Consider the following 21664-nt stretch of genomic DNA (forward strand, 5'->3'; position numbering starts at 1 on the left):
TTGAGATAACTCTGGTTATGATTTGGCGCTATACAAATAACATTTGATTTGAATCTGATTTAATATCACAGCGAGCAGCCTGTTGGTCTGTTTTCTACATCGACACTAAATGATCCGTTATCACGAGAGAACCAGCTTTGTTCTCTGGAGATAACCAGATAAAGAAGTCGAGATCTTCAGCAAACAACTGAAATGACTCGTCATCGTCTGTATGAGACGTGACTGTGGTTCATGTGCTGCTGACACATTAAAGCTGCTGCAGAAGGTGAAAAACAAGAAAGCAAAAGAACAAGAAAATAAACAGATGAATATAAAATAAGACTTTGTGTTTATAACAGACTGTTGAAGGACCCACTTTGTGTTTGTGTTTATAGTGTGTGTGTTTGTAGCATGAGTGACAACCTCAGCTGACGTCAGCTCAGCTTCATGGAGAGAAATGAAACAATTCTCTGCTTCACAAACTCGAGAGCTGAACACTGAGTCTGCTGCACGACCTCTGCTTGACCTCTCTGATGGACCAATCACTGTGTGACGGTAAACTGTCTGCATGTTCAGGTTTGTTCTGTCAGCTCCTGAGGAGAGAAGAGATTTATTTATAACAGGAACATTTTATAAAACCTGACAGAGTCAGTCAGTGAACATGTCAGAGGAACACTCTGCTGTCTCACCTGCTCTCTGATACGTGTGTGAATCCTCTGGAACTTTAAGAGAAATATTAATGAGTGAGTGACATCATTTAATTATTTCACTGTTAAATAGATTGAGAGTAAAGAGAGAAGAAAACATACCAGATCATGAATTTCTTCTTTTCTTTCTCTCTCTGTAATAAAACATAAACAATGAATAAAAACTTGATGATGTCACAGACAGTATTATCTATCAAAACATGATCAAGTTTTTATTGACACAAAGAAAATCTTACTTTCGTTTCGAAGTCTTTTTATCTTCAGTGCGAGATACACTACAGCTGATAAAATAAGCACAAGATCAGTGACTATAATAATTATCCCAGGTGTATTCAGTCCTCCACATTGAGCATCAGTTGAAACAGTTCCTGCTTTCAGCAGCTGTAGTAACTTTGATTCACACCTGTAATGACAGAGGGACATTTATTAGAGGAACACCTGTCGGAGCTCATGAACACATGAAGGTGTGTCCATGTCTGATGTGAAGCTTCACTCACTGTGTGTGTGGCTGACAAGATGTAAACGTCCCATCTGAAAATGTTCCACCTCCGCAATCTGAGCAATCGATGACTCTCTGTGACGTATCTGCACACAGCACATTTATTAAAACCAGTTCAAATGAGATTTTAGACGTGATTTTGTCTCATAATTTTATCATTAGAAATAAAACTCACCTCTCTGTCTGATGTATTCTCCTGGTCTGCAGCTTGTGTAACTCCGTGCTGCTGCACAGCTGTCCTCTGCAGAGTCTGTGCAGTAAAATCCTTCCAGTGGTTCACAAACTGTGTTTGATGTTTGGGTACATGACGTCTTTATCCTCACACCAGAACCTGTCAGCACACACAGAGGTTATTATGGACCTACTCGACCCATCAGCCAAACACACCTGGCAGATATCTTCTCTCTAATGAGTGCACTTCTATATAAGGTAAGGCTACATCTATAAGGAAGGTAAGGATGTAGAGCAGGGATGCTTTAGCTCAACTCAAATAGTTTCTCACAGGACAAAAAGTTCCTACAAAGTCAAACAGACGGAGACAAACTGAGCTGCTGTGAATGCAGCAAACATCTGAGCTATAACTCAGATCATTCACATTTAGTTGTGGAACCAAAACAGGCTCAAATGTTTCAGAATATTGACCCAAAAAACAGCTCCTCTCGTATCTGAACACTCGTTGGACAGAGAACACGGATCTTTGATTCAGGCAGTCACAGCGTTTAGCTCAGCAGCTGCTCTTTAGCTCTCTGTCTGTTTAACCTGCTTTGTTTGGTGTCGCTTAGTGTTCCACTCAGGTTTGGAAAATATTATATTATATTATGTTATATTATCAGAAATGTACCTGCATCACAGTCTCTACAGAAGAAGCACTGCATACTGTCAGTAGGCTGGTTCATGAAGGTTCCCTCAATGCAGGGCAGACAGGAGGTGCTACTGGACTCTGAGCTACAATCAGTTTGAACTCGACTTCCTGTTTAAAAAAAACCAGATATAAATATATTTTTTAAGTCATAAGCATATATATATATATATATGTATATATATATATATGTATATATATACACATATATATATATCTCTTTAATTTTCAGGTGGCTCTTACCAGGAGGACACTTAGGACAGCATCTATTTCCTATCTTATACTCAGATTGATCACATGTGAGAGCATGACCTTTGAAGACGTTCAGCACGAGCATCTGTGAAGGGAAGAGGAGAGGAGAGAAGAGAAGAGAAGAGAAGAGAAGAGAAGAGAAGAGAAGAGAAGAGAAGAGAAGAGAAGAGGAGAGAAGAGAAGAGAAGAGAAGAGAAGAGAAGAGAAGAAAAGAGAAGAGAAGAGAAGAGAAGAGAAGAGAAGAGAAGAGGAGAGAAGAGGAGAGAGTTTGGTGTCAGTGAAACATGAACATCATCCCTCAGTGTGTTGATGAAAAACACCTTCAGTTCTTCAGTTCATTTCTGTGTTTTATTTTCTTTGAACTTTAGATGGAAAAGAAAAAGACAAAAAAATCTCTGTAATAATAAAATCTTTTACCAGCAGTGATGCAGCTGACCAAAGAGTCCCTCTGAACATCGTTGTCTCGTCAGGATCACAGTTTTCATGAAGACGTCTTCTCACTGAGATCTGAGATGGAGGGAGACGTTGATCACGACACCACCTGGGAACAGAGAGAGAAAATATTCATTCACACTTGTTGTATTTTAAACCGAACAACTAAACAGAATTAATATGTTTATCAAATAAAGTTAAGTATCAGCCTTAACTAATGAGGATGATGACACTTAAGAGAAGCCACTTAAAGGGGTTTCATTATTAAAGGGTTCATATTACCTGAAGTAAACACAACGTGACGAGGAGGGGCAGTTATCTTCATCACTAAACAGATTCACCCCTTCATTTTATCAGGTCCAACGGTGTTAAAAAGCTCTTTAAGAAAAACTCGAGGCTGTCATGTGGGATATGATTTCAGATAAAAATGGACACAGACTCAAAAGTGCTAAAATAACTGTGTCCTACGCGCATGTAGAATACGGTCTGGCTGGGTGATTTGTTGCCTAACATCCATAACTTTACTTGTAAATGAGATGAAAAACTTCTCACATATCTCTTGAGAGGTGTAGCCCAGGTAGTCAGGGCGGCCATTGTTTAGTCATTATATTAATTTAATTTGAATAAAGATCAGTTTAAAAGAGTTAAACGTCTCTAACAGACATGACTTAGAATAAATACCCGTATTTTAGCACCATCTGCTGGCGTAACTTGGTAAGGGACCTAGTGTTCAGGATAACCTCAAACTCAATGGACCCGTCGTTTCCCGGCTGGGAAAGACCCGGGTAATTATCGCCTCGGCTCTGATCGGCATTGATGGGCACATAAAACCCGTGTCATCGTGCTAATCTCCGCCCCCGTTCTGGCGCGATGCTATGCTCTGCCTGTAACTTCTGTGACTCCTCGTCATCTCAGCTCGAAATTCCGCCCGTCTCCGTCCGAGCAGCGCTCAAACATTGTTCCAAATTTTACCGTGCTGAGTTTGATACACAGACTGAATGAGTAATAGATACAATAAAGACCTAACCACCGTAACATCGTCGCACGGTGACGCATCAGAAAGGGACCGAAAGCAGTATACTCCACTGGCAATGGGAAACGAGACAATCAGCATTTATAAGCGCCGCTTACCCACTTATAAAGCGGGTCTTCCCGGGTCTGAAAAACTCGCATCAACGTGTTAATTTCGGTTGGAAAAGGGTTTCTGACACAGGTCGAGGGAGTAGGACACATAGATGACAGATCGTTGAGCTAGTAGCCATCATGATAGGAACTGAAAAGTGAGATTAAGATTGATTAAATCAGAATAAACACAGACCACGCTGTGGTTTTATGTAGACAGATGAGAGAGTGAAACATTTGCAGCAGGGAGTGGACTTCTCTGTATCAGCGGCGGACATATTGATTTCCCGGTGAGTTAGCTACTAGCCAAAACTGCAATTTAGCCCCGCTAGTGTGTTAGTATTTATGTAACTGTAACTTGAAGATTGTTAAATAAAAACCCATCGGGATGAGATAAAAATATCATTTAAGTTGGAGTGATAAACAAAAAGCCTGTTTCCACTTTATTAAGTCGAATTTCAAATGTAGCCTCAGAGTGTGAGTAAACGTCCCTATTAAGCTCACGTAGCCGACCATATAAGCAACTTCTGAGTCTTCATCATTCTGTGCTGTGTCATGTTTCTTCATATTAAGCTGTTTTTTTACCTACATGCCAGTTGTATTTTTAAGCCAATCAGATTTGCTGATCTTGAGTTAGGGACGTTTATTAATTATGGCCCAATCCCAATCTCCACACTCTCGGACTCACAGACTTTGAGGTGCGTTCCCGGTAAGTGCGTGAGGTTCTCTGATGCCGACATTTCAACGGTAAATTACGGACTTTCCGTGAGTCCGCATATCTGCTGGCTTTCCTGTGGGACTTACCCAGGGTTCATAGCAAACTTGGTGACGTATACAAACGTGATAGTCCAGCCCCCCACTAAATGTAAACAAATGTTCGTACATTGAAGTCGTATTCAATAAAGTTTGACCAAAAAATAATAATAAATGTAAACAATGCGAGCATGGACGGGAACCGCAAATACATTTATCTGTAAACAATTAGATAACATGAAAGCCTTTCTGACTTTTGATAGTTTGTTAAATAAAGCTTATCTTATCTTAAATATGTAAACACTGTAAGACACACACACACACACACACACACACACACACGCTGCAGGTCGCCTTTTTTTCTTATTAGATTTAATGGCCCATCTGGTTTACAGGCAATGTGATGCCATGATTGTGCGACACATTCCTCATTTTTATGCTGTTCTCAAACCCTCACAGACTCACGCACTGCACGCCTGACGCCATTAAAGTCCGTGAGTGTTCAGTGCTCAGGCTTCAGGGAGGAGATTGGGATTGGGTCAATGTGTGACATGTGCCGGCTGAGCTGAGAAGAAGCTGCAAAAAACACGTTGGTCCTGTGGGTACCCTCAGAAAAACACATATTAAAAGAAATAATAATATTGTTTTATTTTGAAATCAAAATATGAGTTTTAGCATGCTAGCTAACCAACAACATAGTGCTGCCATGCAGGAGCTACACAGAATGGTTCATTGCAATGACATAAAGCATGACAAGCATGTATAGTTTCCATTTGTGTATGCAGTTGATATTATTATAATTAAATGTTTATTAAATGTGTATTTTTATCTTAGTTGTTTTTTAAATTAACATCATCATCATCATCATCATCAGGTGGGCTTAAATGGGACACGAGCAGAACAATCACACTGGTTGGGGTGGATGTAAATGAGTGTAGTTAATTACTTCTCTGTATGATCCATTTTAAATGTTTATGTTATGTTAGTCCACCATATATAGATTATTATTATTATCATTATTATTATTATTATATTCATAACATTGTTTATTTAAGGTCATGTAGGTAAGATAAAATATTCAGTCTTTATCCATAAAATCACTGATGTACCCTTTAAGCCCGGCTGACTGTGTTTCAATGGGGATGTTCTTCCTCTTGTTCAGCTCAGTTCCCTAATTCAGATCATTGGCCTCATTTTTAAATCTTTACTTTCAGATCAGTTTTAGCAAGATGACTGAAACAAGGAGAAACTAAAACTACACACAGCGTGAAGCAGTCTATTATGAGGTTAAGCAGGCCAGTTAGATTAAGCTGTGTTTACTAGCTATGTTAAAAATAACTATTCTTTAATTGCTATTGAGAGGTAAGAGATTACAGATTTGATAGATCAAGTTTGTATTGTTACATTTAAAATATGTAATTATTTATTTATCAGTAAATCATGAAGTGGGCTTATTGGGAACACACATGGGCTCATTCGGTACCCATTAAGCCCATTCCAGACTTTGGACAGGTTTCCTTAAATTAAATAATAAAAACATTAAAAAGTTGTATAAATGATCTAAACTTCATATGAGAGATAAATGTTTCATTTCATCTGCAATTTTATTTCTTAAATTGTGGCAATATATAATATATATATATATATATATATATATTTGCATATATAATGTCTGCAAACAGGTTTTGGTGGGCTTAAAGGGACGATTACCCTAATACAGGTGGTAAGCTAACTAAGCTAGCAGGTAATATTTCATGATAACTGTTGTTATTTCTTTGGATCAAACGGACTGATTGTAAATGAGTCCATATTTCATTTTCAAGTAATTCATGGTTAAAATGTGACGTTATTAACGATGAATGTAGTTTAAAAAACGTGAATTGTAGTGAATGTTGAGAGTTCAAATGTGTACTAAATGAAAAGATTGACGAACAGATTAAAGTGGGTAAATTTGAGTGACTGTTCTGCACATTTTGTGAGCTGTTGTTTTCTGATTCAGAGCCCAGCAGTTGAGGTACGAGTCCCCGCCATTCTACGGCCTCCTGCTCATCAGCTTCATATATTTCATCACATCCACATCCTGCATCTTCTTTTAACATCTCTGAGAAATCTGGATGGACAGTCATCTGTTCTAATGGTTGGGTAGGAACTCATACAAACACATGGAGACTGAGTCAAACAGAAAAAGGAGAAACTATTTCATATTGTGTTTTTGGTTTAATAAGAGACGGTTTTACTCTCCTGGGTGTAATTTGTTTAAAATTTGTTCTAAAAAGAGTTTTTTAAAAAAGGAATACACTAGAGGACAAGAGGTGGTGAATGTGAAACTAAATATCACGGGTTGTTGTTCAAATAAATAAACACTAAGAGGAAGAATAAACTAGACTAAAATAAAGAAGAATGAACAAACAATACAGTAAGTGTATAAAAAAGAAGAAGAAGCTGAAACATGGTCTTTTAAATCAACCGTAAAACCTTCCTGACAGCCAGGGTAAAGGGAGGGCATGCACGGGGAGACAGGAGGGGGGGGTTTGGCTGTGGCCGTGTTTGTGCGCAAGTAAAGTCACGTGCGTGGAGAGGAACGGACCGTTAATATCTGATTATGATCCTACCAAAACATGTTGTATCTTACACCGAAAACACGTTCCATCTATTATTTATTCAATCATTTATAAACCAATTATCAATCATCTGCAAACAAAAAAGCCAACAAACAACTTGGTAACGTTTTTAAAGAGAACTTTTTCTCAAAGATCTTTGAAATGTCTCCTGGTTTTCACTGTGAGCGCTTCTGTTAACTAAAAGATCAACACCCAAGATTCTTTAACTGACTTTAAGGAAGCAACGATCTGACTCGACTTCTCTGGACGAAGCTTTTTTACGTTCTTCAGGATTTCCTCTTCAGACCCGGACTCATTCCAGATATCTTGTCACATAAACTGACACCGTCACAGTGCATGTTAATTTATAATAACGAGTATGACATAAAAAAACACGACTTCAGACTTAAAAGAGAAACTCTGAGCGTTTCACAACTATTGTATGTTCTGCAACCGAATATCCAGAACATTTCTGACACATATCACACTCAGACTGTTTCAGCTTTTAAACAACAACGACTGACTCCAACAGTGTTTCATATTTACTGTGATTCTATTTACAGGAAAACTCAAGACAAAGACGAGTACGCACCTTGTTACTCGGAGGCTGACCACAGGAGTGACTTTAGTTTCTTTTTGAAAGGAAAGATCCTTTCACAACAAAAGCTGGCCAATCAGAACATTTTTCTGGTTTTACGTCATTTCAACTGGAGTGGAGGGAAAAATTAATAAAGACACTGTTTAACGAAGGAATTTATACGTGTCATAAGTTGTTACATTTATTTCCTGTTTTCAGCAGGTTTTAACAGAGCATTTATGGAACTGGTAATAATATGCTATAATATGATATGATACATAAAATAGGATATATTATAATATAATATAGATGATATCACACCGAACAGAAGTCACAGATGTACATGTATATTCTAGTTTCCAGGCAGTAGCACACAAAAGGCCAAAGAGTGAACAGTGCAAAGATAATACGTCCAGGTCAGTGTTTGTAGGTTTGTGCAGATGTGTTGTACAGTCTGACTGCAGCAGGTAAGAAAGACCTCCTGTGTCTCTCTGTGGAACAGCGAGGGTGGAGGAATCTGTGGCTGAAGTTTCTCCTCAGATTATCCAGCATGTTCCAGAGGGCGGGAGTCATTGTCCATAACGGTGAACTGTATCTCCAGTATTCTGGCCTCGACCACCTCTTCCAGTCTGACCATCTGCAGGCCCACAGCAGACTCAGCCTTCTTCATCAGTTTCTTCAGTCTGTTGGCGTCCTTTGTTGTGATGCTGAACCCCAGCACACAGCAAAGAAGATCGGGCTCGTAACAACAGACTGGTAAACATGAGGAGCATTTTGCTGCAGACGTTAAAGAACCTGAGCCTCGTCAGGAAGTGAAGCTGACTCAGGCCCCTCCCATACACAGCGTCCGTGTTGGTGGACCACCCCAGTCTATCATCCAGGTGCACACCCAGGTACCTGTAGGACCTGACGATCTCCACGTCGTTCCCACTGATGCAGACTGGAGAAAGAGAGGTCTTCTTTTTGTCTGAGGTCCATCTCCTTTGTTTCCCACATTCAGCTGCAGGTGATTTTCCCCACACCACCTCACAAACTGCTGCAGCGGTGCATAAATATGACACATGGTTGGTTGAAGGATTCATTTTCTGAAGGTGACCTGAAGAAGACACCTGTCCTGTCCCTGTGTTAAAGCTTTAATACGTGTTACATTTTTAGTTTGAAATGCTGCATATTGATGTATTTTCATTATTTTTGCAGAGTTTGATGATAAGTGAACAAAGCAGCATGCTTTTATTGTGAAGGTGGGCATGGTGAAACCTGAAACTTCTGTCTGTCAAATTCTACTAAACAAGAGGCTGCGACCACTTCCTGTATACAGTGTGAGGTAGGCGGGGCCAGTCTCAGCAGGCCGAGGGGAACAAACACAGTCTGCAGGCTTCTTTCTTCTTTTTGCTGGAACGGAAAAATAATCCATAAATAAAAATTGTGATTCTGATGTGGAAAATGGAGTTTTTATTTTCTCTGTGTTATGTGTTCCTAAAGTTTCTTAGTGGTTTAGTTTTTTCCTTATTTATTCTGAGGACAAATCACCACTTCAGTGTTTGATGTTTCAGATAGACGTCGGGATTTCAGATCACTTTTGTATCCTTTTCAAAGTTGCTTGGACGCTCAACAAGTAGCTGGTTTAAAATGAGTCAAAAATCGTTCAGTGTGTGCAGGCACATCTGACAAGCTTATTGCCAGATATACTAACCCCTTCGAGAGTACCGGGTCACATTCTTATTTGTCTCGTCTTCCCTGTCTTTGTGTGGTGATCTGCTCAATAATTTGAACCCATCAGTGACATGAACTATGGACGACATTTCACCTATAAAAACAAAACAGATTCTGGTCAAATTAAAGCACCTTGGCTGAATATGGAAAGAGTGAGGATGTTACAATGTTACAATTTCATGTAGCAGACGCTTTTGTTCAAAGCGACGCACATCTGAGAGTTAATACAACACAAGCAACGATGGGGACAGGAGGGAACGAAGTCAGCAAGAGCCTACAAACAGCTTCAGGTATGATCAGACACCGGTGCTGACAGGCAGTGTATAGGGTGTTTTTTTAAAAATGTTTTCATAGTAATCAGCATCAGCAACATCAACAAGATCAGTATAGTCATCATCATCATCATGAAAATCCTAGTCAACATGAACTACATCCTCAATGTCTTCAAGGTCAGAGGTGTTCATAAAGAGCTGGGTCTTTAGCTTCTTCTTAAAGGTGAAAGGGACTCTGCGGACCGACTGGAGTTTGGTAGCTCGTTCCACCACCGGGGGCGACTGAGGAGAAGAGTCTAGTTAGAGACATAGGGCCCTGTTGTGATCACTCGCTTTCTAAAATCTCTTCACTCCCAGTAAAACAACAATACGATTTTGAAATACTTGTCATTGTTTTTAAATCTATGCACGGCTTAGCTGCTTCCTACATTGGTCACTGAATACACACTGAACAGATCCCTTAGATCATCCAGTAACGGTCTCCTCATTACACCTAATTAACTCTAAATCTGCTCATGGCGCCTTCGGTCATTATGGTCCTACTGTGTGGAATTCTCTACCAGTTGAATTATGATTGACTAAAACTGTGCCTTCTTTTAAAAGTAGACTTAAAACTCAAAAGCTTTTCACCAGGTTTGAAGTAGACTCGTTGGGAAGGGTTCGGGTGTTTGTGTTTGGTTGATCGTGTGTCTGCTGATTGTTGCCGGTTTGTGTCATGTGGGTGGGTCTCGAGTGGGGTGTGCCGGGTTTTCCATTGTCTGTGCTTTTTGTATCTGTTTTCTGTGCATAGTGTCTTTTTGTTTTATTTTCCTGTTTTATATGCTTGTCATGTATGATTTTGACCTGTTTTTAATCTTAAGCACATTGAGTCCGTGCCTTTCGTATGAAATGTGCTCTATAAATAAACTTGATTTGATTTGATATGAATGTTTTAATCTACCCTTTGCTTCAGATCTCTGGCTGTTAGAATCAGCTGACACTTTAATGTGTAATTTCTTTAAACAATAATAAGACTTTTTTTTTTTCAGTGGGACTTGCAGTAATGTTAGAAATCAAATGTCATTCTGTGTACGAGTGACCAACCTCTTAAATCTTAAATCATGTGTGCAGATTTTTTGACATTAATTCAGAAAATTTAAAGATGGTCAGATTAAAGTTCAGCATGTTGCTGTTAGTTCATTAAACACAGTCAAAGTGGAGTAGGTCCATAATAACCTCTGTGTGTGCTGACAGGTTCTAGTGTGAGGATAAAGACGTCATGCACCAAGAAATCAGACAGTTTGTGAAACACTGGAAGGATTTTACTGCACAGTCTCTGCAGAGGGCGGCTGTGCAGCAGCACAGAGACACAAGAGCTGCAGACCAGGACAACACATCAGTCAGAGCGGTTGGTGTTCATGTCTGATTAAGATTATTGGTGAAGTTTAAGTTCGGGGGAACTTTTGTCACGACTGAACAAGGACTTGAACCCAAATGCACGACTCAGGAGGCAAAAGTAGAAAATAAACAAATCTTTAATTATTAAAGAACAACAGAAAATCACTCACAAGGAGGAAAACCTACTAAGAAAACCAAGGGCTTGACAAAGTATCAAAATAAAAGTACAAAACCTGACAAGACGGGCATGGAGCAAATGCTGACAATTCCTGAAGTGATGACGGCACGGAGCTGGTTTACTGGCACACGAGACAAGACGAACTGGGACCAGACAAAGGGAGACACAGACCATATATACACAGGGTAATGGGGAACAGGTGGAAACAATCAGGGCAGGGAAGACAATCAGACTGGCGGGAAAAACACAAGGGGCAGGGCAAGTTACCTGAAACGAGAGGAGAGTAGAATTTCAAAATAAAGCAGGAAACCATAAGACAACATAGACACAAGACATTTAAACACCGCCAGCTTTCTTGGCCATGACAACTTTCTCCTCACAGCTCAGGTGGTGATTTCTGACGTCTGCAGCAGGAAAGAAGCACCAAAATAAATCTGTGCAAGAAGACATTCAACTAAATTACAAACCACTTCCTTGGTAAAGATAAAAAGTAAGTTTATTTTGTAAAGTGTGAAAAAAACGTTCAGCATGATTTTTACAAACTCTGAAGAATCCTTTTGATTCATATTTAATGCAGCCTAAAAAAGATTAATTCACAATTGAGATTGTCAGAGGAACATTGTCTTCATCATCTTGGATCCTTTAAAGTTCAACAATGTCTCATATATATTTATGTACACACACACACACACACACACACACACACACACACACACACACTATGAATACTACTACATAAACATCATAACGTGCTTTTTAAAGTGGTTCAAAAGAAGACAGTTTCTGCCCTGATCTCTAAAGGTGCTTTTCGACAGCAGGAACTTTCCCCAGAAACTAGGAACCTTTTTAGGAACTCTGTGCGTTTCAACAGCAGGAACCAGGGTCTAAATTTAGTTCCAGGGTAATTGACTTACCCCCTGAAAAGTCCCTGCTCAGGGGGTTGAACTTTCCAAAGGTCCAGGAACTTTCAGGGCAGGGCCTGCAGGGCCTGCAGTGCTGATTGGTTGAGTATTCACAGTTTTATTTAACCCACTAGGGCTGCATGATATTGGAAAAAACATACATAGCGATATCTTTTTGTTTGTTTCGCGATATTCATTGCAATATTGCGACAGGCAGAATCAAAAACAAAGTCAAAGCCGGAACAAAAATTCTGACAGACAGCTCGATGCTCCGCCTCTCAGTGTTTTGTGAGTAATCCTGACACTTCTTAAAGCAACAGGTGGTCAGTGTACAGAGGCCAGGATTAAAACATGTGATTAATGGTGGACATGTCTGAATAACTTCTCATGTGAAGTCTTGGTTTGTATGAAGACAGAAATGAAGACGTGGACCGTCCTGAACACGCAGGTCACACAAACATTCTGATGATGATCGGGCACATGAAGACATTTCTTTTACATGTCACTCTGTTCAAGCGTTAAGACAACAGACGCATTACTTTAACATTAAGTACAATGAAAGTTTCCTGAGTAAAAATAATTAATCTCAACATGTATTTACATAATTTACATACATAAAACTGAGTGACACCAAATAACCTCAGCTGACGTCAGCTCAGCTTCATGGAGAGAAATGAAACAATTCTCTGCTTCACAAACACGAGAGCTGAACACTGAGTCTGCTGCACGACCTCTGCTTGACCTCTCTGATGGACCAATCACTGTGTGACGGTAAACTGTCTGCATGTTCAGGTTTGTTCTGTCAGCTCCTGAGGAGAGAAGAGATTTATTTATAACAGGAACATTTTATAAAACCTGACAGAGTCAGTCAGTGAACATGTCAGAGGAACACTCTGCTGTCTCACCAGCTCTCTTCTGATACGTGTGAGAATCCTCTGTTCCTTTAAGAGAAATATTAATGAGTGAGTGACATCATTTAATTTTTTCAGTGTTAAATGGATTGAGAGTAAAGAGAGAAGAAAACATACCAGATCATGAATTTCTTCTTCTCTTTTTTTCCCTGTAATAAAACATAAACACTGAATAAAAACTTGATGATGTCACAGACAGTATTATCTATTAAAACATGATCAAGTTTTTATTGTCAGTACGAAAATCACTACAGCTGATAAAATAAGCACAAGATTAGAGACTATAAACATTATCCCAAGTGTATTCAGTCCTCCACATTGAGCATCAGTTGAAACAGTTCCTGGTTCCAGGATCTGTAGATACTTTAATCCACACCTGTAATGACAGAGGGACATTTATTAGAGGAACACCTGTCGGAGCTCATGAACTCATGAAGGTGTGTCCATGTCTGATGTGAAGCTTCACTCACCGTGTGTGTGGTCGACAAGATGTAAACGTCCCATCTGAAAATGTTCCATCACTGCAGGCGGAGCAATCAATGACTCTCTGTGACGTTCCTGCACACAGCACATTTATTAAGACCAGTTCAAATGAGATTTTAGACGTGATTTTGTCTCATAATTTTATCATTAGAAATAAAACTCACCTCTCTGTTTGATGTATTCTCCTGGTCTGCAGCTTGTGTAACTCCGTGCTGCTGCACAGCTGCCCTCTGCAGAGTCTGTGCAGTAAAATCCTTCCAGTGGTTCACAAACTGTGTTTGATGTTTGGGTACATGACGTCTTTATCCTCACACCAGAACCTGTCAGCACACACACAGAGGTTATTATGGACCTACTCGACCCATCAGCCAAACACACCTGGCAGATATCTTCTCTCTAATGAGTGCACTTCTATATAAGGTAAGGCTACATCTATAAGGAAGGTAAGGATGTAGAGCAGGGATGCTTTAGCTCAACTCAAATAGTTTCTCACAGGACAAAAAGTTCCTACAAAGTCAAACAGACGGAGACAAACTGAGCTGCTGTGAATGCAGCAAACATCTGAGCTATAACTCAGATCATTCACATTTAGTTGTGGAACCAAAACAGGCTCAAATGTTTCAGAATATTGACCCAAAAAACAGCTCCTCTCGTATCTGAACACTCGTTGGACAGAGAACACGGATCTTTGATTCAGGCAGTCACAGCGTTTAGCTCAGCAGCTGCTCTTTAGCTCTCTGTCTGTTTAACCTGCTTTGTTTGGTGTCGCTTAGTGTTCCACTCAGGTTTGGAAAATATTATATTATATTATATTATATTATATTATATTATCAGAAATGTACCTGCATCACAGTCTCTACAGTAGAAGCACTGCATACTGTCAGTAGTCTGGTTCATGAAGGTTCCCTCAGTGCAGGGCAGACAGGAGGTGCTACTGGACTCTGAGCTACAATCAGTTTGAACTCGACTTCCTGTTTAAAAAAAAACAGATATAAATATATTTTTTAAGTCATAAGCATATATAAATATAAATATAAATATATATAAATATATATATATATATATATATACATATATCCCTTTAATTTTCAGGTGGATCTTACCAGGAGGACACTTGAGACAGCATTTATTTCCTATCTTATACTCAGATTGATCACATGTGAGAGCATGACCCCTGAAGACATTCAGCACGAGTAGCTGTGGAGAGGAGAGAAGAGGAGAGGAGAGGAGAGGAGAGGAGAGGAGAGGAGAGGAGAGGAGAGGAGAGGAGAGGAGAGGAGAGGAGAGAGAGTTTGTGTCAGTGAAACAAGAAAATCAAACACCTGGACAGACATCAGACTGAACTTAGTGTCTGTGTTGAACCCGTGCAGACACCCACACAGTCAAATGGTCATTAAATGTACAGAAACACGTCCAGTACAGTTCACATATCAGCTCAGCTCTATTCTACATTAAAGTTAGAAACTGTCATCATTACACCTTTGCAGGTGAGAGACAATGAGCTGCTCATCCCTCAGTGTGTTGATGAAAAACACCTTCAGTTCTTCAGTTCATTTCTGTGTTTTACTTTCTTTGAACTTTAGATGGAAAAGAAAAAGATAAAAAAATCTCTGTACTAATAAAATCTTTTACCAGCAGTGATGCAGCTGACCAAAGAGTCCCTCTGAACATCGTTGTCTCGTCAGGATCACAGTTTTCATGAAGACGTCTTCTCACTGAGATCTGAGATGGAGGGAGACGTTGATCACGACACCACCTGGGAACAGAGAGAGAAAATATTCAATCACACTTTTTTATTTAAAACAAATGAACTCTGAACTTTGGTCCGGTCCAAAGCCTGGAGGCTACAGTTCAGCCTGGCTTGGAGCAGCTTTCTGAGCTGTTGGTCATTAAATGTTTGTCCATTTTTCTCTTCTCCTTCCTTTGCATCCCAAATTGATGCAAAAGTAGTCAAAAAAAATCAATTAATTAATTAATTAGATTCATTTTTTGAATCACCTGACAGCAACAGTTTTGATATGATGTGCACATGCGCACATACCTGGGTGGCACAACAAACCCTCTACCCTGCTGCTGAAAACAATCCTACAGGAAACACTGCTTTCCCATGCGCCATTAGACCTTTCTCATTTCTCTATTTTGTGCCTCCTCGCTCCTCGCTCCTCCTGCCTGTGACCCGGAAATCAATTTCAGCACGCCATCTTGAAGGATGTCTCAGTTCATAAAATGCATCTCGAGGAGAGAGGATCGAGGATCGAGGAGACTTGCCGGAGGAGCTATGAGCGAGGATACACCGGTGTATCCTTTGCGGAAGTCTTTTCGGCACCGTGACGTAAAAAGAGGCGTGAAACACAGGTTGGAATATACAAACCACGGCTGGAGCCTGGGACACCTGTTCCGTCTGAGCAGGTATTCTCCGCGGCGTGTCTCACATTTAACAGAGTGCACACCAGACTAACTCACAGCATGTCCACAAGTTTCTATTTCTTCATCACAACCAGAAGACAAATTGTCTCCTACAAAATAAGGACAGGTGTAGGCGTGGACTTTTTATTTTAAGCTTCCACAGCCTGATGTTCAGGCATCGACTGTTTTTGAGCAGAAACAAAACATAACATTTTGGCGCGAGGCACAGCAGGTAACTCATTAATTATTTAAATCTGCAGACACGCCGTCAGGTCCGGACATGTTTATTAAAGTTCTGTGTGCTGACCATCAAAGAAAGGTCAGCTGTAAAATGTATTTCCTTATTGTTGCTGCTGGATCACACGGCTGTATGCTCGCGGGTGCATAAAACGGACACTGGACAGTTAATATCTGTGGGCATGATTGTTGGTGCCACGTAGTTATGCTTGAGGATTACAATAAATGTTCCTCTTATTTGTGTGAGTGTGTGTGTTAAATTAAAAAATAAACATGTATGACATCCGTACATTCGCTTCACATTCTGCCACTTTGTGAAGTGAATTAAAGGTAACTTGTCATAAACACTGTTCTGCTGACAGAGATCATATAACAGCAGGCTGTAACAGACGATGCAGCTGTGCCACACATCATATTTAATTGACGTCGCTTTTAATGACTGCTCTGAAGCAGGGATGTCTCATGTTGTTAAATGTCTGTTGCCTCGACTCCTCTTCTCCTCGTGTCTCTTCCTCGCCTCCTCCGCTCGCATCTCTGGTGGGAGGGACTAAGACGTGAGGAGAGGAGTCGAGGAAAGGACTCGAGGAGGTACAAACTGAGAAATGAGAAGAGCCTATTGTTGTGTTGACAGTTGCCATGAGAACGCGGACAGGCGGACCCCGGCAGGTGTCAATCAACATGGAATCTGCCACGCCTACACAGTCCTGAGAAATGGTGATAATAGTGATAATGGATTGTTCAAGAGAGAAAATAGTGCAGTATATGAATTCCGCGGACGGTGATTTTGTGCTGGAAATGGATCACCTTTGCCTCCGTGTGTCATGCCTGCCCGTTAGGATAAGTTTTCTTTTATTTTCTCCTCATGTGTCTTGTCTGGTACTTCCTGTTTTATTTTGAAATCACTCACCCCTGTCTCTGTTTCAGGTCTGTGTCCTGCCCCTCCCCCGTCGTGTGCTCACCTGCTCCTGACTGTGCTCTCCCCAGCTGTGTCTCATCACCTTCATTAGCTCATGTATTTTACCCCCTGTCTTCCCCTGTCTCGTTGCCAGTTCGTTTGTACCCTTGTGTCGCGTTCCAGCATTTTGTTCCTAGCTCTCGTGTATGACCTCTGATTCTGACCCTGTTTGCCTTTTCACCTTGCCTTTTGCCTCACGTCTTTTGGATACCTTAGCTTGATTTTTGACTGCCTTTCTTGTGTACCGAACCTTGCCCGGCATTAAAACTGTCCACTGGTCTGAGTTTGCATTTGAGTCCTTCATTTTTGGTCCCCGGTTCATGACACCGTGTTGTTTTTGTAGGGTAAAACTTTTTGGCCCTGGCATCTCACCGGAACTACTTACTCTACGTTCGGAACCAGACAGGAGTCTGACCACGGCACTCGGTGAGTAAGCTAATAGTTTTTCATTCGCTACACTACTGGCAAGTATTTCATACAACTGGGGGTCAAAAAATCCGAACTATCCCTTTAAGCAACTTTCTGAACGCTAACATGTCAAGTTTGAAAGCTCTCTGAGCTTCTGTTATGAATCTATGAGTTTATATGTCTCAACTACCATACGACCAGGCTATACTTGGTGCTGTTTTTGGTGTGTATAACAATATCTATCAATTTAACCAAAATATTTTTATACAAGAATCCATTTCATTTATGGGCAATTGAGCTGCAACAGCCCGAACCATTTCGATCAGAAGAAAGGAGCTGCAAATTCAGAAAAAATGTAAACGGGGCGGCTGTGGCTCAGTGGTAGAGTCGGTCGTCTTTCAATCGGAAGGTTGGAGGTTCGATCCCCAGCTCCTCAGGCTACATGTCGAAGTGTCCTTGGGCAAGACACTCAACCCCAAATTGCTCCCGGTGATATCTGATTGACAGTTGGGCACTTCACGTAGCAGCCTCTGCCATCAGTGTCTGAATGTGTGTGAATGGGTGAATGTGACATGTAGTGTAAAAACCAGCTTTAAGTGGTCGCAAAGACTAGAAAAGCGCTATATAAGTACAGTCCATTTACCACAAATTCACAAGCCAAAGTCCAAATGAAATGCAACGATGGAAATGTGCTGCAAATGAAAAAACCTGCTGCAAAAAGCCAAAATAAATACATTAACATCAAACTGAAAATACAATCTGATACAAAGTCAAAAACAGACAAACCCAGAAAACACATGCAAAAAAAACCTGCAAATACAGCCATCACAACGGAAGTGCTCCAGGCTCCAGGCCTGTAGGGGGCGCTCAGTGTGACAGGTTTATTATTAATGGGAGAGAGAGGGAGACGAGACAGTGAACTTATGGTGTGTTCCATTTACCTCGGAAGTCGGAATTCAGAGGAATGACGTTGACGTCACACCCGAGTTGACAACGTTCCAGTACAATAAGTCGGAAAACCAAGAGATGACCCTCCAGTAAAACAGTTGTTGTGCTTGCTCTCTTGGAATACAGACAACTATACAGAACAAATATGAGGTCCACAACATGTCCACAGGTAGAAATTGGACAGTACTGTGTACGACTGATTTAATGAGACACAAGACAGAAGTGATAATAAACAGTTAATACTACAGATTTCATTTACTGTTGATGCACGGAGCAGCCATCTTTGATTATGAGGTCGGGGTTGGTGAGGTTCCTCCGACTTACTGAGTCGGAAATCCGACCTCAGGGGGCATTCCAGTTGAAATTTCCGACAGGGAACTCGGAAATTCTGACTTCTGAGTACAAATGGAATGCACCATTATTACTTCTCAGACTTTGTAATGTTGGACGCTGCTGGAGCGGAGTCTCTGTTGGTCATGTACTACTGACAACTTTAAAACTTGAGCAAAGAAATCACACAACCTTTGTTGAGACACGGCTCCTGATCAACTGATAGCTTTGCTAAAGTAACCGCTGCTAATTGTAGCTTCCGTTAGCCGTACAGCTAGCAGTGCTTTATGATTACTCTGCCTGGCTCAGCGTCAAACTGTTTAAAGGGAAGATAAATATGTAAAAAGTTATTACGGGCTCCTAGTTATTACGCCTCCAGGCTGAAGAGGAAAAGGACCATCCAGATTGTTATCAGTGCTAAGTTCAAAAGCCAGCATCTGTGATGGTATGGGGGTGTATTAGTGCCCATGGCATCGGTAACTTGCACATCTGCGAAGGCACCATTAATAGTGAGAGGTACATACAGGTTTTGGAGCAACATATGCTTCCATCCAGACAACGTCTTTTTAAGGCACGTCCCTGCTTATTTCAGCAAGACAATGCCAAGCCACATTCTGCAGGTACTAGACTCGCCTGCATGCAGTCCACGCCTGTCTCCCACTGAAAATGTATGGCACATTATGAAGCACAAAATACGACAACAGAAACCCCGACCGTTGAGCAACTTAAAATGAACATCAAGCAAGAATGGGAATAAATTCACTTTCAATACTTCTGTTAAATGGTGTCACTATATGGCACCCTTGCTCAATGTACTGTACTGTTCTGTTTAAGATTACACGTGCGTGCAGATGTGATGTCGTCACGTTCCGTGCCCCCCTGTTATGTTGATGAAGAGGAGAGCAGGCACGGCACCTGCAGTTCTGTTTTTATGCCAGGTTATTAAGATGAAACCTCCAGTACTGGCCCCAAATAAATATGCCAATGGCTAAAGAATAGAGACCGAGTTAAGCTTTGCTTATCCTCTACACGGAAGTCGACAGCTACGCACTCCAATGCTCTACAGGTTATGGGCCCACGTAAAGTTGGACACAAGCTAACAAGGTAGCATTAGTTAGTTTTGCCGGAAGAAGTTTAACGTGAAGTATTAAACGGAGCTTCTGCAAGCTAAAAGGACCAGCTTGGAGATAAGTGAGCGTTTTCTCTGAAGAAGTTTAATGCGATGTATTACGCGGAGACCAATGAGACTGATAAGTAAGCTCAGCTTTGTAAAAGTTTGTCAAGCTAAAGGACCACGCTGAAAGATTGATGCGAGCAAAAAATGGCGTCTAGAGTGACAGGAGTCCTGGCACCACAACTTCTGTTCGACGGATCAGAAGATAAGTATGAACTTTGGGAAACAAGATTTCTAGGCTGCTTACACACTCTGAAGCAAAAGCAGACTATCTTGAATGAGCCCACCGGCGCTACTAAAGAGCGGCTAGCCGAAGATAGAAAGAAAAATGCTGACTGCTATGCCGAGCGAATAAAACTGATAGATGATAAAAGCCTATCGCTGATCAGACACGTCGCTGACACTGGCAGGAAAGATGCTGAGCGAGCATTATTCCGGAAAAAGTAAGCCATGGATGATAAACTTGTACACATCACTGACCAAGCTACGCATGGCAGATAATGAAAGTGTCACTGACAAGAGCAGAGAACACCATAACGGCTCTGCGGGATGCGGGCGAGACTGATGGACTGACTGTAGGCATGATATTAAACGGGCTACCAGACTCTTTCAAGCCACTAGCTGTCCATGTAACACAAAACGAAGATATTGTTACATTCACAGACTTTAACAGAAGACTACGGATCTATGAAAGACCGAGAAAATGAACACGGCAGAACCCACAGATAATGTGATGAAAACGTATGTAAGGCAAGGCCGAGCCCCCACCAAGACACACACCAGCAACAGAAAAGATGAAGATGCCAGCGTGTTATAAGTGTGGACTGAAAGGACACAAGGCAAGAAAGTGTTATCGAAAAGTGTGGTGCAACTACTGCAAAAATAACACACACCAAGAATCCATTTGCAAGAAAAAGGGAGGACGAGATGACATCGGAAAAGGACGAGGAAATCCGATCACTGGAGGAGAACGAGACTTTCAGCCTCATCCATTTGCCACCAGGCAAACAGACCGTGGGGGGCCGATGGGTCTACGCACTCAAAAGTGACATTGATGGATCAGACAAATACAAGGCAAGATTTGTAGCAAAAGGCTACAGCCAAAAACCAGGAATTGACTATGAGGAGACATTCTCACCCACAGCTGATATGACAAGTGTAAGAGTGGTCATGCAAAAGGCGGCACAGGAGAGTCTAGTCTTACACCAAATGGTCCTCTCCAAATACACTCCTCTCATTTTCACCCAACCCCAGGACTCTCTCCCCCCTCACTTGTACACAACCACCTTCTGCAACTCCCTTATGTCCTTTTTCAATTCAAAAATCAAGAATATCCACCAGCACCTTCGTTCAAACCCTCACCTCAGCATCTCAGCCGACTTTCACCCATCCACACACCCTTCTTCCAGCTCCCCACTCTCTCAGAAATCTCAGAACTCATCCAGAAATCCAAGCCATCCACCTGTCAACTGGACCCCCTCCCTACACAACTTGTTAAAACGTGCCTCCCGTCTCTGGTCCCCCTCATTTCTGCCATCATCCACTCCTCTCTCATCACTGGAACTGTCCCTACATCCTTCAAAACTGCTG

The 21664-nt window shown here is 41.1% G+C and overlaps 2 protein-coding genes and 1 long non-coding RNA gene across 3 annotated transcripts in view; all 3 read right to left on the minus strand.

The window, feature by feature from the left end:
• Window positions 1-15368, minus strand: part of LOC138590378 (tumor necrosis factor receptor superfamily member 14-like) — a 51158-nt gene extending 35790 nt beyond the window's left edge. Inside the window, exons 1-5 of the mRNA XM_069661007.1 lie at window positions 15249-15368; window positions 14720-14813; window positions 14459-14587; window positions 13781-13936; window positions 13604-13691 (exon numbers count right to left, since the gene is read on the minus strand). Of these exons, the coding sequence (XP_069517108.1) occupies window positions 13604-13691; window positions 13781-13936; window positions 14459-14587; window positions 14720-14813; window positions 15249-15287 (506 nt within the window). The 5' untranslated portion in view covers window positions 15288-15368. The remainder of the gene's footprint in view (window positions 1-13603; window positions 13692-13780; window positions 13937-14458; window positions 14588-14719; window positions 14814-15248) is intronic.
• Window positions 891-7814, minus strand: LOC138590304 (tumor necrosis factor receptor superfamily member 14-like). The gene is made up of 7 exons (XM_069660916.1): window positions 7796-7814; window positions 2714-2837; window positions 2288-2381; window positions 2027-2155; window positions 1361-1516; window positions 1184-1271; window positions 891-1089 (listed from the first exon to the last, which is right to left on the minus strand). The coding sequence occupies exons 2-7, from the start codon at window positions 2750-2752 to the stop codon at window positions 891-893; spliced, it is 705 nt and encodes a 234-aa protein (XP_069517017.1). The 5' UTR covers window positions 2753-2837; window positions 7796-7814.
• On the minus strand, window positions 11349-13303 carry LOC138590187 (uncharacterized). Its single transcript, XR_011307936.1, has 3 exons — window positions 13251-13303; window positions 13128-13163; window positions 11349-13031 (listed from the first exon to the last, which is right to left on the minus strand). It is a non-coding gene; the product is annotated as an uncharacterized lncRNA (long non-coding RNA).
• Window positions 15369-21664: the final 6296 nt, after the last annotated feature.

Source organism: Semicossyphus pulcher, unplaced genomic scaffold, assembly GCF_022749685.1.
Source record: "Semicossyphus pulcher isolate SPU_LCO1_2020_fin unplaced genomic scaffold, fSemPul1.0.p SCAF_13, whole genome shotgun sequence".
NCBI lineage: Eukaryota > Metazoa > Chordata > Actinopteri > Labriformes > Labridae > Semicossyphus > Semicossyphus pulcher.

Excerpts from the sequence above, each read along its gene's own strand:
- LOC138590304 (XM_069660916.1), bottom strand. The coding sequence starts at position 2,752 with ATGTTCAGAGGGACTCTTTGGTCAGCTGCATCACTGCTG. Across the intron at positions 2,382-2,713 it reads GGTCAGCTGCATCACTGCTG|ATGCTCGTGCTGAACGTCTT; the intron begins GTAAAAGATTTT and ends TTCCCTTCACAG. Across the intron at positions 1,272-1,360 it reads AGAATACATCAGACAGAGAG|ATACGTCACAGAGAGTCATC; the intron begins GTGAGTTTTATT and ends TGCTGTGTGCAG.